The sequence below is a fragment of the Delphinus delphis genome, chromosome 10, assembly GCF_949987515.2.
Source record: "Delphinus delphis chromosome 10, mDelDel1.2, whole genome shotgun sequence".
Lineage (NCBI taxonomy): Eukaryota > Metazoa > Chordata > Mammalia > Artiodactyla > Delphinidae > Delphinus > Delphinus delphis.
In genome coordinates, this window is record NC_082692.2 from 99934133 (window position 1) to 99946368 (window position 12236).

A 12236-nucleotide genomic window follows, 5' to 3' on the forward strand; every position below is an offset into this window, starting at 1 on the left:
CCAGACAGGACAGACTCTGCCTGGCATCTCACAGTGAGTGGGAAACCTCAACAGTCCCTGGACATTATCCATCTCTGGACCATGCTGCTCTGGCGAGGGGAGGTTGGGGAGAAGATGTCTCTGCTCAGGAAGGGAAGAAAAGCAGGTCCTCGAACAGCGTGGGCTCACCTGTTTCCAGTTCTGCTTGTCCTGATTACCCCCATTCTCCTGCCCATCCACCTCCAGGAAGCTTGCCCTGATTGCTCTTGCCTTCGGGTCACCTCCAAAACTGCTCCCCACCATGTTTGTTCCTCCTTCTGCTAAATGTCTTGACCCTCTCGTGCGTGTCCAGAGATGATGCAGGGAGGCTGCCTTTGTGCCACCTCAGCCCGAAAGACAGGGCCAGGCATCTTGTGCTCACTCTCTCTGGGCTGAACGCATTCATTCATGCAGTCAGTCACTCAGTAACTCTTTACCAAGCGCCAGCTCTGTGCCAGAAACTGAAAACAGCAGGGAACAAGAAGCTGTGCTCATGAAGCAAGATTCTGGTATGGGAGGCAGACAATAAACAAGGGGCAAGGAAATAAATACCCGGTGGCACTTAAAGATAAAGGCTGGCAAGGAGGAGAAAGTGAGGTGGGCACCTGTTTCAGCCAGGGTGGCCAGAGAAAGCCTTCTGGCAGGTCCTTTCATCCAAAGTAACTCCAAGTCTTGTCCAACACGCCACCCCTGACCCTATGGGCTGGATCTATGGCCCCACTCCAGGGCTTCTGAGCACTTGGTACCCTGCAATGCAATCTATGTGGACACATTCTCCTCCCCTCCCAGACTGCTAATATCTTCAGAACAGTGCTCCTTTCAGGATCCTCTCAGTGACCCTAACAATCAACACATGACTTGCTTAGGAAATGTTTATTAAATGAGCAAATAAATGGATGAATTGATGAATAGGCATTTGCAGTAGGCGCTAAAGCTTAAGTAAGTGGCTCTCAGGTGACAAGGGGTAACATGGAGGTGTGAAACTGCACAGCGTATCTGTAAAATGGGTTCCATTGCTTGATGTGGTGGGCGGTGTCTGGACGTGGAATAAAAGGAGAGCTGGCAGGGGAGGAGCTTAGATTGTGCCCAAATTATAAAGGGTCTTGAATGCCAGGCTAAGAATTTAACCCTACAAACAGAGAGAACCATGTAAAGTTTACCCTTCCCTGCATTGTCTGCGTGGAGGTGGCACTCAATAAACGTGTATGGAATTGAAGGGTTCTGGACAGAATGGACTGAGGTAGCTCTTCTTTGCCGGCAGCTGTGCAGTGACCATGGGTGGCTTAAGTGGAATAAAAATAGCAGCTGTCAGGAATCCTCCTGGCACTGAAATACAGCTCTTTTCCCATCATGGTGTCTGAAATCCCTCCATTAGAGAGTCATTTATTAGGGGCTTAATGTTTTGGGGGAGCTGGGACCCCCAAAGTTTCCAGAAAAGATGATACTCATATTTTATGTTTTTTATTCAATAAAGTGTTTATTGAACATCTATTATATATCAGGTCCTCTTCTCAGTGCTAAGGATAGAGCAGTGAACAAAATAGACAAATATTTTTAAAAAGTCATTTATGGGGCTTCCCTGGTGGCACAGTGGTTGGGAATCTGCATGCCAATGCAGGGGACACAGGTTCGAGTCCTGGTCTGGGAGGATCCCACATGCCGCGGAGCAACTGGGCCCGTGAGCCACAACTATTGAGCCTGCGCGTCTGGAGCCTGTGCTCCGCAAAAAGAGAGGCCGCGACAGTGAGAGGCCCGCGCACCGCGTTGAAGAGCGGCCCCCGCTCGCCGCAACTAGAGAAAGCCCTCGCACAGAAACGAAGACCCAACGCAGCCAAAAATAAATAAATTTAAAAAATTAAAAGTCATTTACAGATTTTATGATGCATAGCTTAGAAGGTTCTGCTGTACGGTCCTCACTGTAGAATGATGGCCTGGGCTTTCTCAACATTGCTTTTGTTGAGTTCAGAGTAGACGATACTCTTTTAATGGCAATTTGCTGTCAACAAAACCAGAACAAGATCCTGCGGGTGGGGTAGGACGTGGGGTGGAAGGCTGAACCCACTCTGCCAGCCAGAGTTTGGTCACTTCCAGCTCCTTTAGAGAAAACCCTGACCCAGGCAGCGTGAAGGAAAGACACTGGGTAGAACAGTGGTCTTGAGGTTGTTGCTAATTCACTGAGGGACTCAGGTATGCCTTTCCCCTCTCTGAGTTTTGGTTTTGTCATCTGTGCAATGGGGACACAGAAGACCTGTGTTGTCTTATTATGTGTATTTTTTTGTTTTTTGGGGGTTCTTTTGGCCTTGCTGCATGGCTCGTGGGATATTAGTTCCCCGACGAGGGACTGAACCCAGACCCTCAGCAATGAAAGCGCCAAGTCCTAACCACTGGACCACCAGGGAATTCCCTACCTGCATTTTAAGAGATAATACAAAGAGGTCATATGTACCCTTTCCCCAGCTTCCCCTAATGGTTAAAATTGGAAAATTATAGTACTATATTCCAGCCACTGATACAATCCACTGAACTTTTTCAGATTTCCCATTTTACTTGTACTCATGTGTGTGCATGTGTACAGACAGTTCTATGCAATTTTATCCTGTGTAGGTTTTTGTATCCACCACATGGTGGCTTTTTAATTATAGAAAATGGTACCTTTTATATATTCAGTTCTTTCCTTTGTATTCTGCTTTTGCTGTCAAAATAATAAAGGTCCTCTCTTCCCCAAGATCATAAAAATTATCTCAAGGATTCCAGGAAGAAGAGTCCATTTAGTGTCTGTCTTTTCTCCATATAAATTCACTCCAGAAACCCCCCTAATCAGATTCCATTGGAGATTTTTGACCCAGTTGATTGATGACTTTGTTGATGATGAATCCACTGCAAACTTTTCAGTTCTTAATTCAATCATGGATTTATTTCTTTATTCAACAAGTATTTCCAATATATGCCCAGGTGTCCAGTACAGTTCCAGCCCAGGCACACAGTGGGTGTGGGGCGGGGAGAGGGTCATACACAATAAGAGAAAGGAGGGAAGAGGTCATTTTAAAGCAGCGACCCAGCCGGACAACAAGTTAGGGTCCTCCTTTCTCTCTCATGGAGCTAAGAGTCCAGTCATTATATTGCATATACTTTTCTAACTTGGTTTTTTCTTCATCTGATGACAAAAATGTGCTTGATTTCAAGACCCTGCCTTCCCTGAGTTCCTCTGTCCTCCTCTCTCAAAATCCCTCTGCTCCCTGTTCAGAGATGTCCCACAGATATTGCAGGGTCTTTATCAACCCTAAGCTGAAGAAGGTCTGAAGCAGCCTCACCCAGCCTACCTTTTCATTTTTTAATGAACATATAACTTTGAGTGAGGCTGCTTCAAACCCTCCCAGGGACTCAATAGCCCTCCTTCAGGAAGACGTATGTGTGTGTGTTGGGGTGGGTGGTGGTGGTAGTTGTAGGCACTGGGAGTCAGAAATAGCATACAAACTCCATTAAATTACCCCATTATTCATTTTCACAAGCATAGCCATATTAATTTGATAAGCAGCTACAGTTTTGAAATCAAGCACATTTTTATCATCAGATGAAAAAATAAAGCAAGCTAGAAAAATATATGCAATATATAGACTGGACTCTTAGTTCCATGAGAGAGAGGGGGTCCCTGACTTGTTGTCCTGGTGGGTCTCTGTTTTAAAATGTAATTTTTATCATTATTCAGGTATGGTAAGGCCAATAGATCAGGAGACGACTGTCACTGAATTACTCACAGTTCCCAAGAGGGGGGCAGACCACACCATGCAGGGCCGCAAGGGGAAGCACCAAGGTCCATCAGGAGGCAGAGGGACCAGGGAGTGGGGGAAAAGTGGGCAAGAGCCTTTATTGTAGTGTCTCGGGATGGAACAGGTGAAGTGGGGTAAACAGGTTTAGGATTGGCTAGTTTGAATAATACTAGTGAGCTCTGGGGCATCAGGGCTGTCCCTACTGGTCTGGCACCTGACCCTGGGGGATTAGGGCTCTGGATTGGTTAGTTTGTATGTGAAAGGTGTTCTCATGGGAGTTCTTTACTATCTCTAGGAACTGGCTACCCAGGGAGGGGCAGGCCCTCCAGAGTCAGCAAGACCCCAGAAGTCAAAACATCAGAAACACATCATTAATACAGTGCCCAAAGTCTTGAACAGGTCCTAGTACCTACTAAGGGCTCAGTGGATATTTGCTGAAAGAAGGAAGGGAGGGAAGGAGGAAGGGAGGGAGAAAGTTGGTTTGCTGAGGACACCTCAGATGCCTGTACTATCCTCTCTGGTCCCTTGCGCTATGTGGGAACTCCTTCCCCATGCCCCAGCCATCCAGGAACTCTCCTCCTAACAAGCATCTCAGATACCTGATTATAGAAATGCATAGAATGGGCTCACCAGGGGCCAATGTTCCAGCCACTTCACCCTCTGAGAGGCAGCTTTTCTATCCATCCACGCATCACTTCTTTCCAGTCTCAGACTCGCACGAGATTTTGTTGTTTTGTGTTTTGGTGCTGTTTGTTGGTTTGTGGATAGGTAATCCTGCACTTAGAAAAAATCCAAACACCACTAAGGGCTGCCAGTGAAAGCAAGCCCCCAACTGCCCTCCCCTTCTCTGGCTCCCCAGCTTGTTGGCGCTGTACTCTTGCATCCCTCCAGAGGGAGTCTCTGCATAAGAGCATCACGGTCCATCTCCTGCACCATCACACAGTCCATCTCCTGTACAAATTGTTCTCTTTTTCACTTAATTTCCCTGGTGGCGCAGTGGTTAAGAATCCACCTGCCAATGCAGGGCACAGGTTCGAGCCCTGGTCTAGGAGGATCCCACTTGCCACAGAGCAACTAAGCCCGTGTGCCACAACTACTGAGCCTGCGCTCTAAAGCCCGAGACCCACAACTACTGAGCCCACACGCTGCAACTACGGAAGCCCGTGTGCCTAGAACCCATGCTCCGCAACAAGGGAAGACACCCAATGAGAAGCCTGTGCAGCGCAATGAAGAGTAGCCCATGCTCGCCGCAACTAGAGAAAAGCCCATGCACAGCAACAGACTGAACGCAGCCAAAAAAAAAAAAAAAAATATATATATATATATATATATATATATATATATATATATCCTGGAGCTTATTCCACATCCACACATGTGACACTGCCTCGTTCTTTTATTTATTTATTTATTTATTTATTTTTGCGGTATGTGGCCCTCTCACTGTTGTGGCCTCTCCCGTTGCAGAGCACAGGCTCCGGACGCGCAGGCTCAATGGCCATGGCTCACGGGCCTAGCCGCTCCGCAGCATGTGGGATCTTCCCAGACCAGGGCACGAACCCGTGTCCCCTGCATCGGCAGGTGGACTCTCAACTACTGTGCCACCAGGGAAGCCCCCTCGTTCTTTTAAAAGCAGCATAGTACCCCATAGTTCTGGATGGGCCCTAGTTGATTTAAGCAAACCTCTCCTGATTGACAGACAACCAGGCTGTTTGCAGTTCTGGCTTCTATAAATCATGCTGCACTGAATACCCTGTGTATACAACATGCACAGGTGTGGGTATCTGTAGGATGAATTCTGGGAAACGCAATTGTCTTGTGGAAGGTACGTACGTGTTAAATTTTCAGGTTGCCAACGAAAGAGATGGTATCGATTTACACCTCCACCACTGTATATGAAAGATAGCAGGTCTATGTGTCTGTCTGATTTAATGCTTAGCTAGGGTGGCAATTCTTCAAATCCTGGGGTCTGGCTGTGAGATCAAGCCTGGGGACATGAAGTGTGCCTGGGAGTTGGGAAGGTGATCAGGCCATCTCGTCAGACCTCAGTTTCCTCATCTAAAAACAAGGAGCGGACTATAGCTGGTGATCTGAAAGTTCCCTTCCACCTCTAGCCTTCAGAGTCTTTCTGCCTCTCCAGGCCTCTGTGTCCCGATCTGTAAAGTGGGACTAATAGTCCCTACCTCATTTATCTTGAGAGGTAAGGATGATGTAAGGGTGATGTAAGGATGCAGTGAGATGATGGAGGTACCTGGAAAGTTGGGTGCTCTGCCAAGGAAAGGAATAACAATGAAACACTTTGGGTTCCCTTGCCAAGCCACCGGCGTGGCCTGAGACATACAACAGGTACTGAAAGTTTTAGGCTGAAGAAGTATCGTATGGGGAGAGAGAATAATGTTGAGACTGTCCAGAGGTAGGAGATGCCTTCACTGATGTTGTTCGCTCTGCCTAAAATGTCGTCCCCTCTAAGTATGCCTGGCACACTTCTGTCTCTCCAGGAGGGACCAAGGAGCCTGGTACACTGTGGGTGCCCATTAAATGTTTCAGTACGGAGGCTGTGCCTAGTACTAGATGTGGCAACGCTCTCCTCCAATGCATCATCTGACTTTGGGGACTGATTGGTGGACAAGTTCCTCGGCATCTATGCTTTTCTCTTCCCTGTATCCTCTCCCCTCTTTTGCCTGGGTGAGGTAGATCCAAAAAACTTCTCATCAGGGAGTCACAAACTCCAATGTTCCTCCTCCGTGACTAGAGCCACACATTGGAAGTAGAAAGTGGTGGAGAGTGTAGTGACCAGGATCAGCCAGGCTCAGCTCCAGCTGGCTGTTGTCAGGAGGAAATGCAAGACCACATTTTCCCAAGAGATTTTCAAGAGAAGCCATAAATCCATATTTTTCCTGAGTTCTCCTGGTTTTAAGATGTTGGTTATTCAGATTTTTTTCAAAAAACACTATGGTACTCAAACAAAACCAGCTATGAACTAGTGGTAGCCCATAGGCCATCAGTTTTGGAACTCTGAAAACTGTCTCCCTCCCCCACTGTACGGATGAGGAAATTTGACCAGAGAGGGGGAGGCATTTTCCAGAGGTGACAGAGTCAAGATCAAAGCCCAGGTCCACTTGTCCACTTTATTCATCTCTCAGTCTCTCCTATACTCTCCCTCCCTTCGCCACCTCCCGTCTTGACTGCCTCTGTGTCTTTCGGTCTCTCTGGTGTGTGACTGCTCTGTATCTCTCTCTGTATGCATCTCTCGGTCTCTGTCTCTATCTCCGATTTTCTCCTGTGTGCATCTTTGTAATTGTGTGATTCTCTCAGCAACTCTCTGTCCCCTACACGAGTGTTCTCGAAGACCTTCGAAGCTGGGTGCAGAAACAACCCGCCACCAGCCCCCTATTCTGCCGCTTGTGCCTCCTCGCTCCCCCTCCCACCCCCCGCCGCCCCCGCCGTCCCCGCCCCATAGTTCCGGCGGAGCTGGCTGGCAGGCGGGCGGGCGGGGTACCCACGGGGCCGGCTGCCGTCAGCGTCCCTTCCCGGCGGCCGCGACCCCTCCCCGCTGACCTCACCCGCGCCGCCGCCTCGCGCAGATATAAGCAGCAGCCCCGCCGAGAAGCTGGCAGCCGGCGTCCCGGGTCCTGCGAGCGCTCCCCGACTCCTGACCCGCCCACTCCAGACCCCAAAACTCCGGATCGGAGCCCAGGATCCCGGACCAGTCCGCGGAGCTCGCGCCGGGCAGGTAACTACCTCCGTCCCTTCTCCCCCGCAGGCCGCGTCTGTAGCCCTGGAAAGGGGGCCCTCCGCCCGCCTTTGGGTGCGCCCCGCGGAAAGCGGCGGCTTTCGAGCCCGGAGCGCGCCCAGGAGGGGCGCTGCGCTCGTACCCCCTGATCTTCCACAGCTCAGGCCGGGGCCCGATGGAGGCACGGCGCGGGCAGTGGTGGCGGTCCCTCCCGGGTGGGCACGCATGTCCCGGCCTCTGCAGCGCTCGCGCAGCGTGTCGGGGGAAGGTTCGCACCCTACCCCTGCCGGGGGGCCAGCTGGGGCAGCGCTGGGCAGGACATCGGCGGGAGATCTTGGGAGTTAGAATTCGAATTCGGACGTTAGAAACAGAATTTTCGCGGTGGAATCGAATCTCAGCCTTAGAATCTCACTCTCAGCGCTAAAATAGGATTTTAGAGGTGGAGTTAACGTTGAAATTAGGATTTTAGCGTTAGAATTAGATTCGTAGCCTAGCCATAGAATCTTAGCATTAGAAATAGAGTCAGCGTTGCAATCAGAACGTTGTAGAAGGAGTATTGGAATGAGAGCGTTGCGCTGGGAAACTTGGGGAGAATTTTAGCCTGCGACGCTGCAATTAGCATCCTGGCCGTCGGACCCGCGCTGCAGTCTTCGTGGTTACACTCCTGGAGAGTCAGCCCCAGCGCTGGCTTCCCCAGCTCCGCGTGGCCTTGAGAAGTGGCGGTGGCGATGGGGCTCCCACGGCTTCCAGGCTCGCGCAGGCAGAACTGAGCGCGGGCAGGCTCTCCAAGCATCCCTACGGGTGAGGACGCCCAGGACCCGAGGCAGACCCTCCGGCTGTCCCCGCCCCGCCCCCCGTAAGGTGGCAGGTGGTCCTGCTCCGGAAGGATGTTTGAACGGTTGGTTCCCCCTGGCCTAGGGAACCAACGGGAAAACGGGCGATAGAATCGGTTGGGAGGGGAGCGCGGGGCACCTATGCTCTCTCTCCCTGTCCTCCCTACCCCAGGCGCCGCGATGTCCGGCCCTTGGTTTCTGCTTGCCATTGTTTTGACCCTGACCCTGACCGGTGTCCCCGGCGGCCGCGCACAGCCGGAGGTGGCCCAGCAGGAGGCGGCTATGGCCGCCGAGCAACTGGGCCTGGACGACCTCCTGCGGCAGGCGGAGCCCCTCCTCCTCCTCCGGGAAGACCTCCAGCGACTCCGAGAGAACCAGGAAGATAGCGAATCAGGTAAGGGGCAGGATTGTGTGGGGCTGCGGGTTGAGAGGAGGACGCCCGAGAGGTTTAGGGGAAACTCGGCCGCAAAGGGGAGGGAGCGACTTGGTCATTCAGCCTCTTGCCTTTCAGAAGCTCAGAAACTCCCACTGGCCACACCCTCGGCAGGTGGTGAGTTGACCCTTTCCTGGGACCAGATTCCTTTTCCATCGCAGTTTCAGGAATATTTCAGAGGGCAGACCTTCAGTAGGAAAGATTCTGTGCCAGGGAGAGAGAGTCTTTTTGTGTGTGACAGCGTTAATTACAACCTACTAGGCACGCATATGCCTGGCACTGTTCTAAGCACTTCAAACACCTTATCACACGATGGGATCTTCCTAAGCATCAGATAAGTACTGTTATTACCCTCCCACACCCCATTTTACACAGAAGAAAACTGAGGCTCAAAGAAGTTAAGTGAGTTGCTTACGGTCACACAGCTAGGGAGTGGCAGAGCTGAGACTGGAACCAGAGGCCATGCCCTTGACCATCTGTGTGAGTGTCTATGTGTCTGTGAGATCTGAGAGGCAGGTGCAAGGCCATGAATCTGGGTGAATGCTGTGGGGATCTGCCTTGACTGGGAGGAAGGTTGAAGTGGGCATCTAGGAGTCAGGGGGTCCCTCACTGGCCTCTTTCCTTCCCCAGAGTCCCAGATCTTTCAACCATATTGGCTCTCCAAGCGTCAGCATCCAGGCAAAAGGGAGGAGGAGTCAGAAGAGGGAGTGGAAGAGGAAGAGGAAGGAGGGGCCGTGGGACCCCACAAACGGCAGCACACTGGCCGGCAGGAGGAGGTGGCTGCATGGCCAGAGGATATAAGCCAGCAGAAGCGGCAGCACCCTGGCCGGCGCTCCTCCTGGCTTGGGTACACTTTCACCAAGAGGCAGCACCCAGGCAGACGGCTGGCAGATCCCCAGGCCCAAAGCAGCTGGGAAGAGGAGGAGGAGGAGGGAGAGCTGATGCCGGAGAAACGCCAGCATCCAGGAAAGAGGGCCCTGGGAAGCCCATGTGGGCTCTGGGGATCCTGTGGTCAAGCCAGCCTCCTGCTGGGCCTCCTGGATGACCTGAGCAGGGGCCAGGGGGATGAAGAGAAGCGGCAGCACCCTGGGCGGCGAGCGGCCTAGGCCAGGGAGCCCCTGGAGGAGTGAGCCCCGTTTCTTGTAAAATCAACTTGGGGTCTAAGAATGTCTTGAGCCCTGTATGCCCTACCCCTTTGTGACCCCCTTTTTCCATCCTCCTTAGATGCCTGACCATACATACCTGAGCCCCTGGTATACATACACATCAAACCCCCCTGGCCTCACCCGCCTGCTTCAGGGATGTGAGAAAGCCAGCCTATGAGTTAAAACCTCATATTACTCCACTTTGCGCCACTGGCAAGGGGGCAGATCCCAGAGTCCCTCTCACCCCCGCCCCTGCAGGCCTGCTCCCCTCCCTAGCCCTGGCTAAGATGACCCTGCTGTGTCTTCTAAGGCATCCCCAGAGTGCGGCAGGGTGCCTCTGGTGTGAACAGGCAGTGAGGGTGGGTGGGATTGAAGCCATGATGTCCAAATCCAGCTTCCATCCCTTGCCCGTGTGTCAGGGTTTGCCATGTGTAAACTTCACTCCCAGTACCCGGGTCTCCTCCTCTTCTTGGGCATCCTTTTGTGGGTGGGAAGAGCCCTGACCCACAGCTGTGTGGGGGGAAGCATTGTAGGTGCTGCTGTGTTGTGTGGTGGCTGTGGGAGTAAACATGTGCAGGAATTTGTAAACATCACCTTGGAAGTCACGGCTTGTGTGTAACCCTCTAGGCTCCTTTCCCCATCAATGATAATAAAACCTGCATCTGGATAAGCTCGGTTCGTTGCAGTTCTGTCTCAGCTGGGATTTCTCTTTTCAGCATTGAGAGGGGACAGGCTGAGATCTCCCCAGCTCTGCTGAGAAGGGAATCAGGGACCTTGGCAGGGTGAAAGGTCCTCTTCACTGTCCCCATCTCAGAACAAGCTTGGGAGGTGCACTGGAGCTCTGGAGCCCATTTGACACCGGGGGAGACTGAGGCTTGGAGATGAGGAAGGGCTTGCCAGAAGACACACAGCTAGCTGAGGTAGAGCCATGGGTGTGAGAGACAGCTCAGGACCCTGCCTTGAGTTTGCCTGATTGTTAGAGGGCTGGTCTGGCTCAGGTTGGTGATCGTCATTGTCCTGTGGCAGGAACCAGCAGCCTGTGTCATCTGGCAGGCACAATGAGGACAAAGGAACAGGCTGTGGGTGGCAACTCTAACCAGGCACCTTCTGGGGCCAGGCAGGGAGGCAGGCTGGGTGTAGGATAACAGGGAGTGGTGGAGACTTGGGCTAACAGGAAGAGGCCATCTGAAGACACTTGAATCCAAAAACTTTGACATCATGTGAATCAAATAATAATAGTAGTAACATATAGCCAACACTTATTATGTGTCAGGCAGTTCTTATGCACCTTACATATATTAATTCTTCTACTCCTCACAATAATCCCAGGCATTACTATGATTATGCCAAATTTCCTGACAAGGAAACCAAGGTACAGAAAGGTTAAGCGACTTGTCTGAGGCTGAGTTTGGCTCACTCATTTCCGCTTCGCTACCTCTGACTCAAACTCTGAAATTTCCTCAGGCCTTAGACTCTGCATTGGACACCCTCTTTTTAGTGGGCAGATGGGCTATTTGGCTTTTCTGCAAATAGCTTTTGGTCACCTTCTTGGGGAGGGAGAGGAGGGGTTGGAAGAGTGTCTGAGACCCTGCTCCTCTCCTCAGGGAACCGCAGTTCAGGTGAGGTGGGGTTGGAGGGAGACTCGGGGCTTATAAAATACACTCACACCCACCATCTCCATTAATATTCTCAGAAGCCTGCTGAAAAATTGAGCATTCGGTGGATATTTCTATTTTCTGATGAGGGACCCGGCCCAGAGGTTAGGTGCCCCGAGGTGCCTGAAGGTAGAGCTGACCTTTCCTCTAGGCCCTCTGGCTTTCTTCACTGGCACCATCAAGGCAATCAGGGCCCTAGCAGGAAACCCTCTGCTCACAGACTCCCCCTGAAGGCGGACACCCTAATACAGGTAACATGGGCCACTTACAGCGCACTTCTTAAATGCTCAATGCTTACAGACACTTTCTCATCCAATCCCATGGCCACCCCAAAAGGCTGTCATGTCCTTTTGAAGTTGAGTTTCAGTTGAGTGTGGAGAAGTGAAGTACTTGCCCAAGAATACACCCTACCCTCTTCTCCTTCCAAACTTGCTTGGTGTGGCCGCTGTTGTTATCTCCTCAGATATGGGACAATTTGAAGAGTGAGAAGACCACTCCCCCAGCCATTTAACATTTCCCCTCTGCCCCTGAGAGTGATCAGACCAGTGCAGCATGATGGAAAGGGTCTGGGCATTGGATTCAGTCCTGGACAAATGATTGAACCAACTTGAGCCTCAGTCTTCCCATCTGTAAAATGGGCACAGTGATCCCT

The 12236-nt window shown here is 51.5% G+C and overlaps 1 protein-coding gene across 2 annotated transcripts; it reads left to right on the plus strand.

The window, feature by feature from the left end:
- Positions 1-7275: 7275 nt before the first annotated feature.
- On the plus strand, positions 7276-10590 carry TRH (thyrotropin releasing hormone). 2 transcript variants are annotated; one of them, XM_060021514.1, is made up of 3 exons: positions 7276-7518; positions 8524-8745; positions 9415-10590. In XM_060021514.1, exons 2-3 carry the CDS (start codon positions 8532-8534, stop codon positions 9888-9890), a joined length of 690 nt encoding a protein of 229 aa, XP_059877497.1. In that variant the 5' UTR covers positions 7276-7518; positions 8524-8531; the 3' UTR covers positions 9891-10590. The 2 variants fall into 2 exon arrangements, with proteins under 2 accessions (XP_059877497.1, XP_059877498.1); XM_060021515.1 differs by lacking the exon at positions 7276-7518 and adding an exon at positions 8201-8319.
- Positions 10591-12236: the final 1646 nt, after the last annotated feature.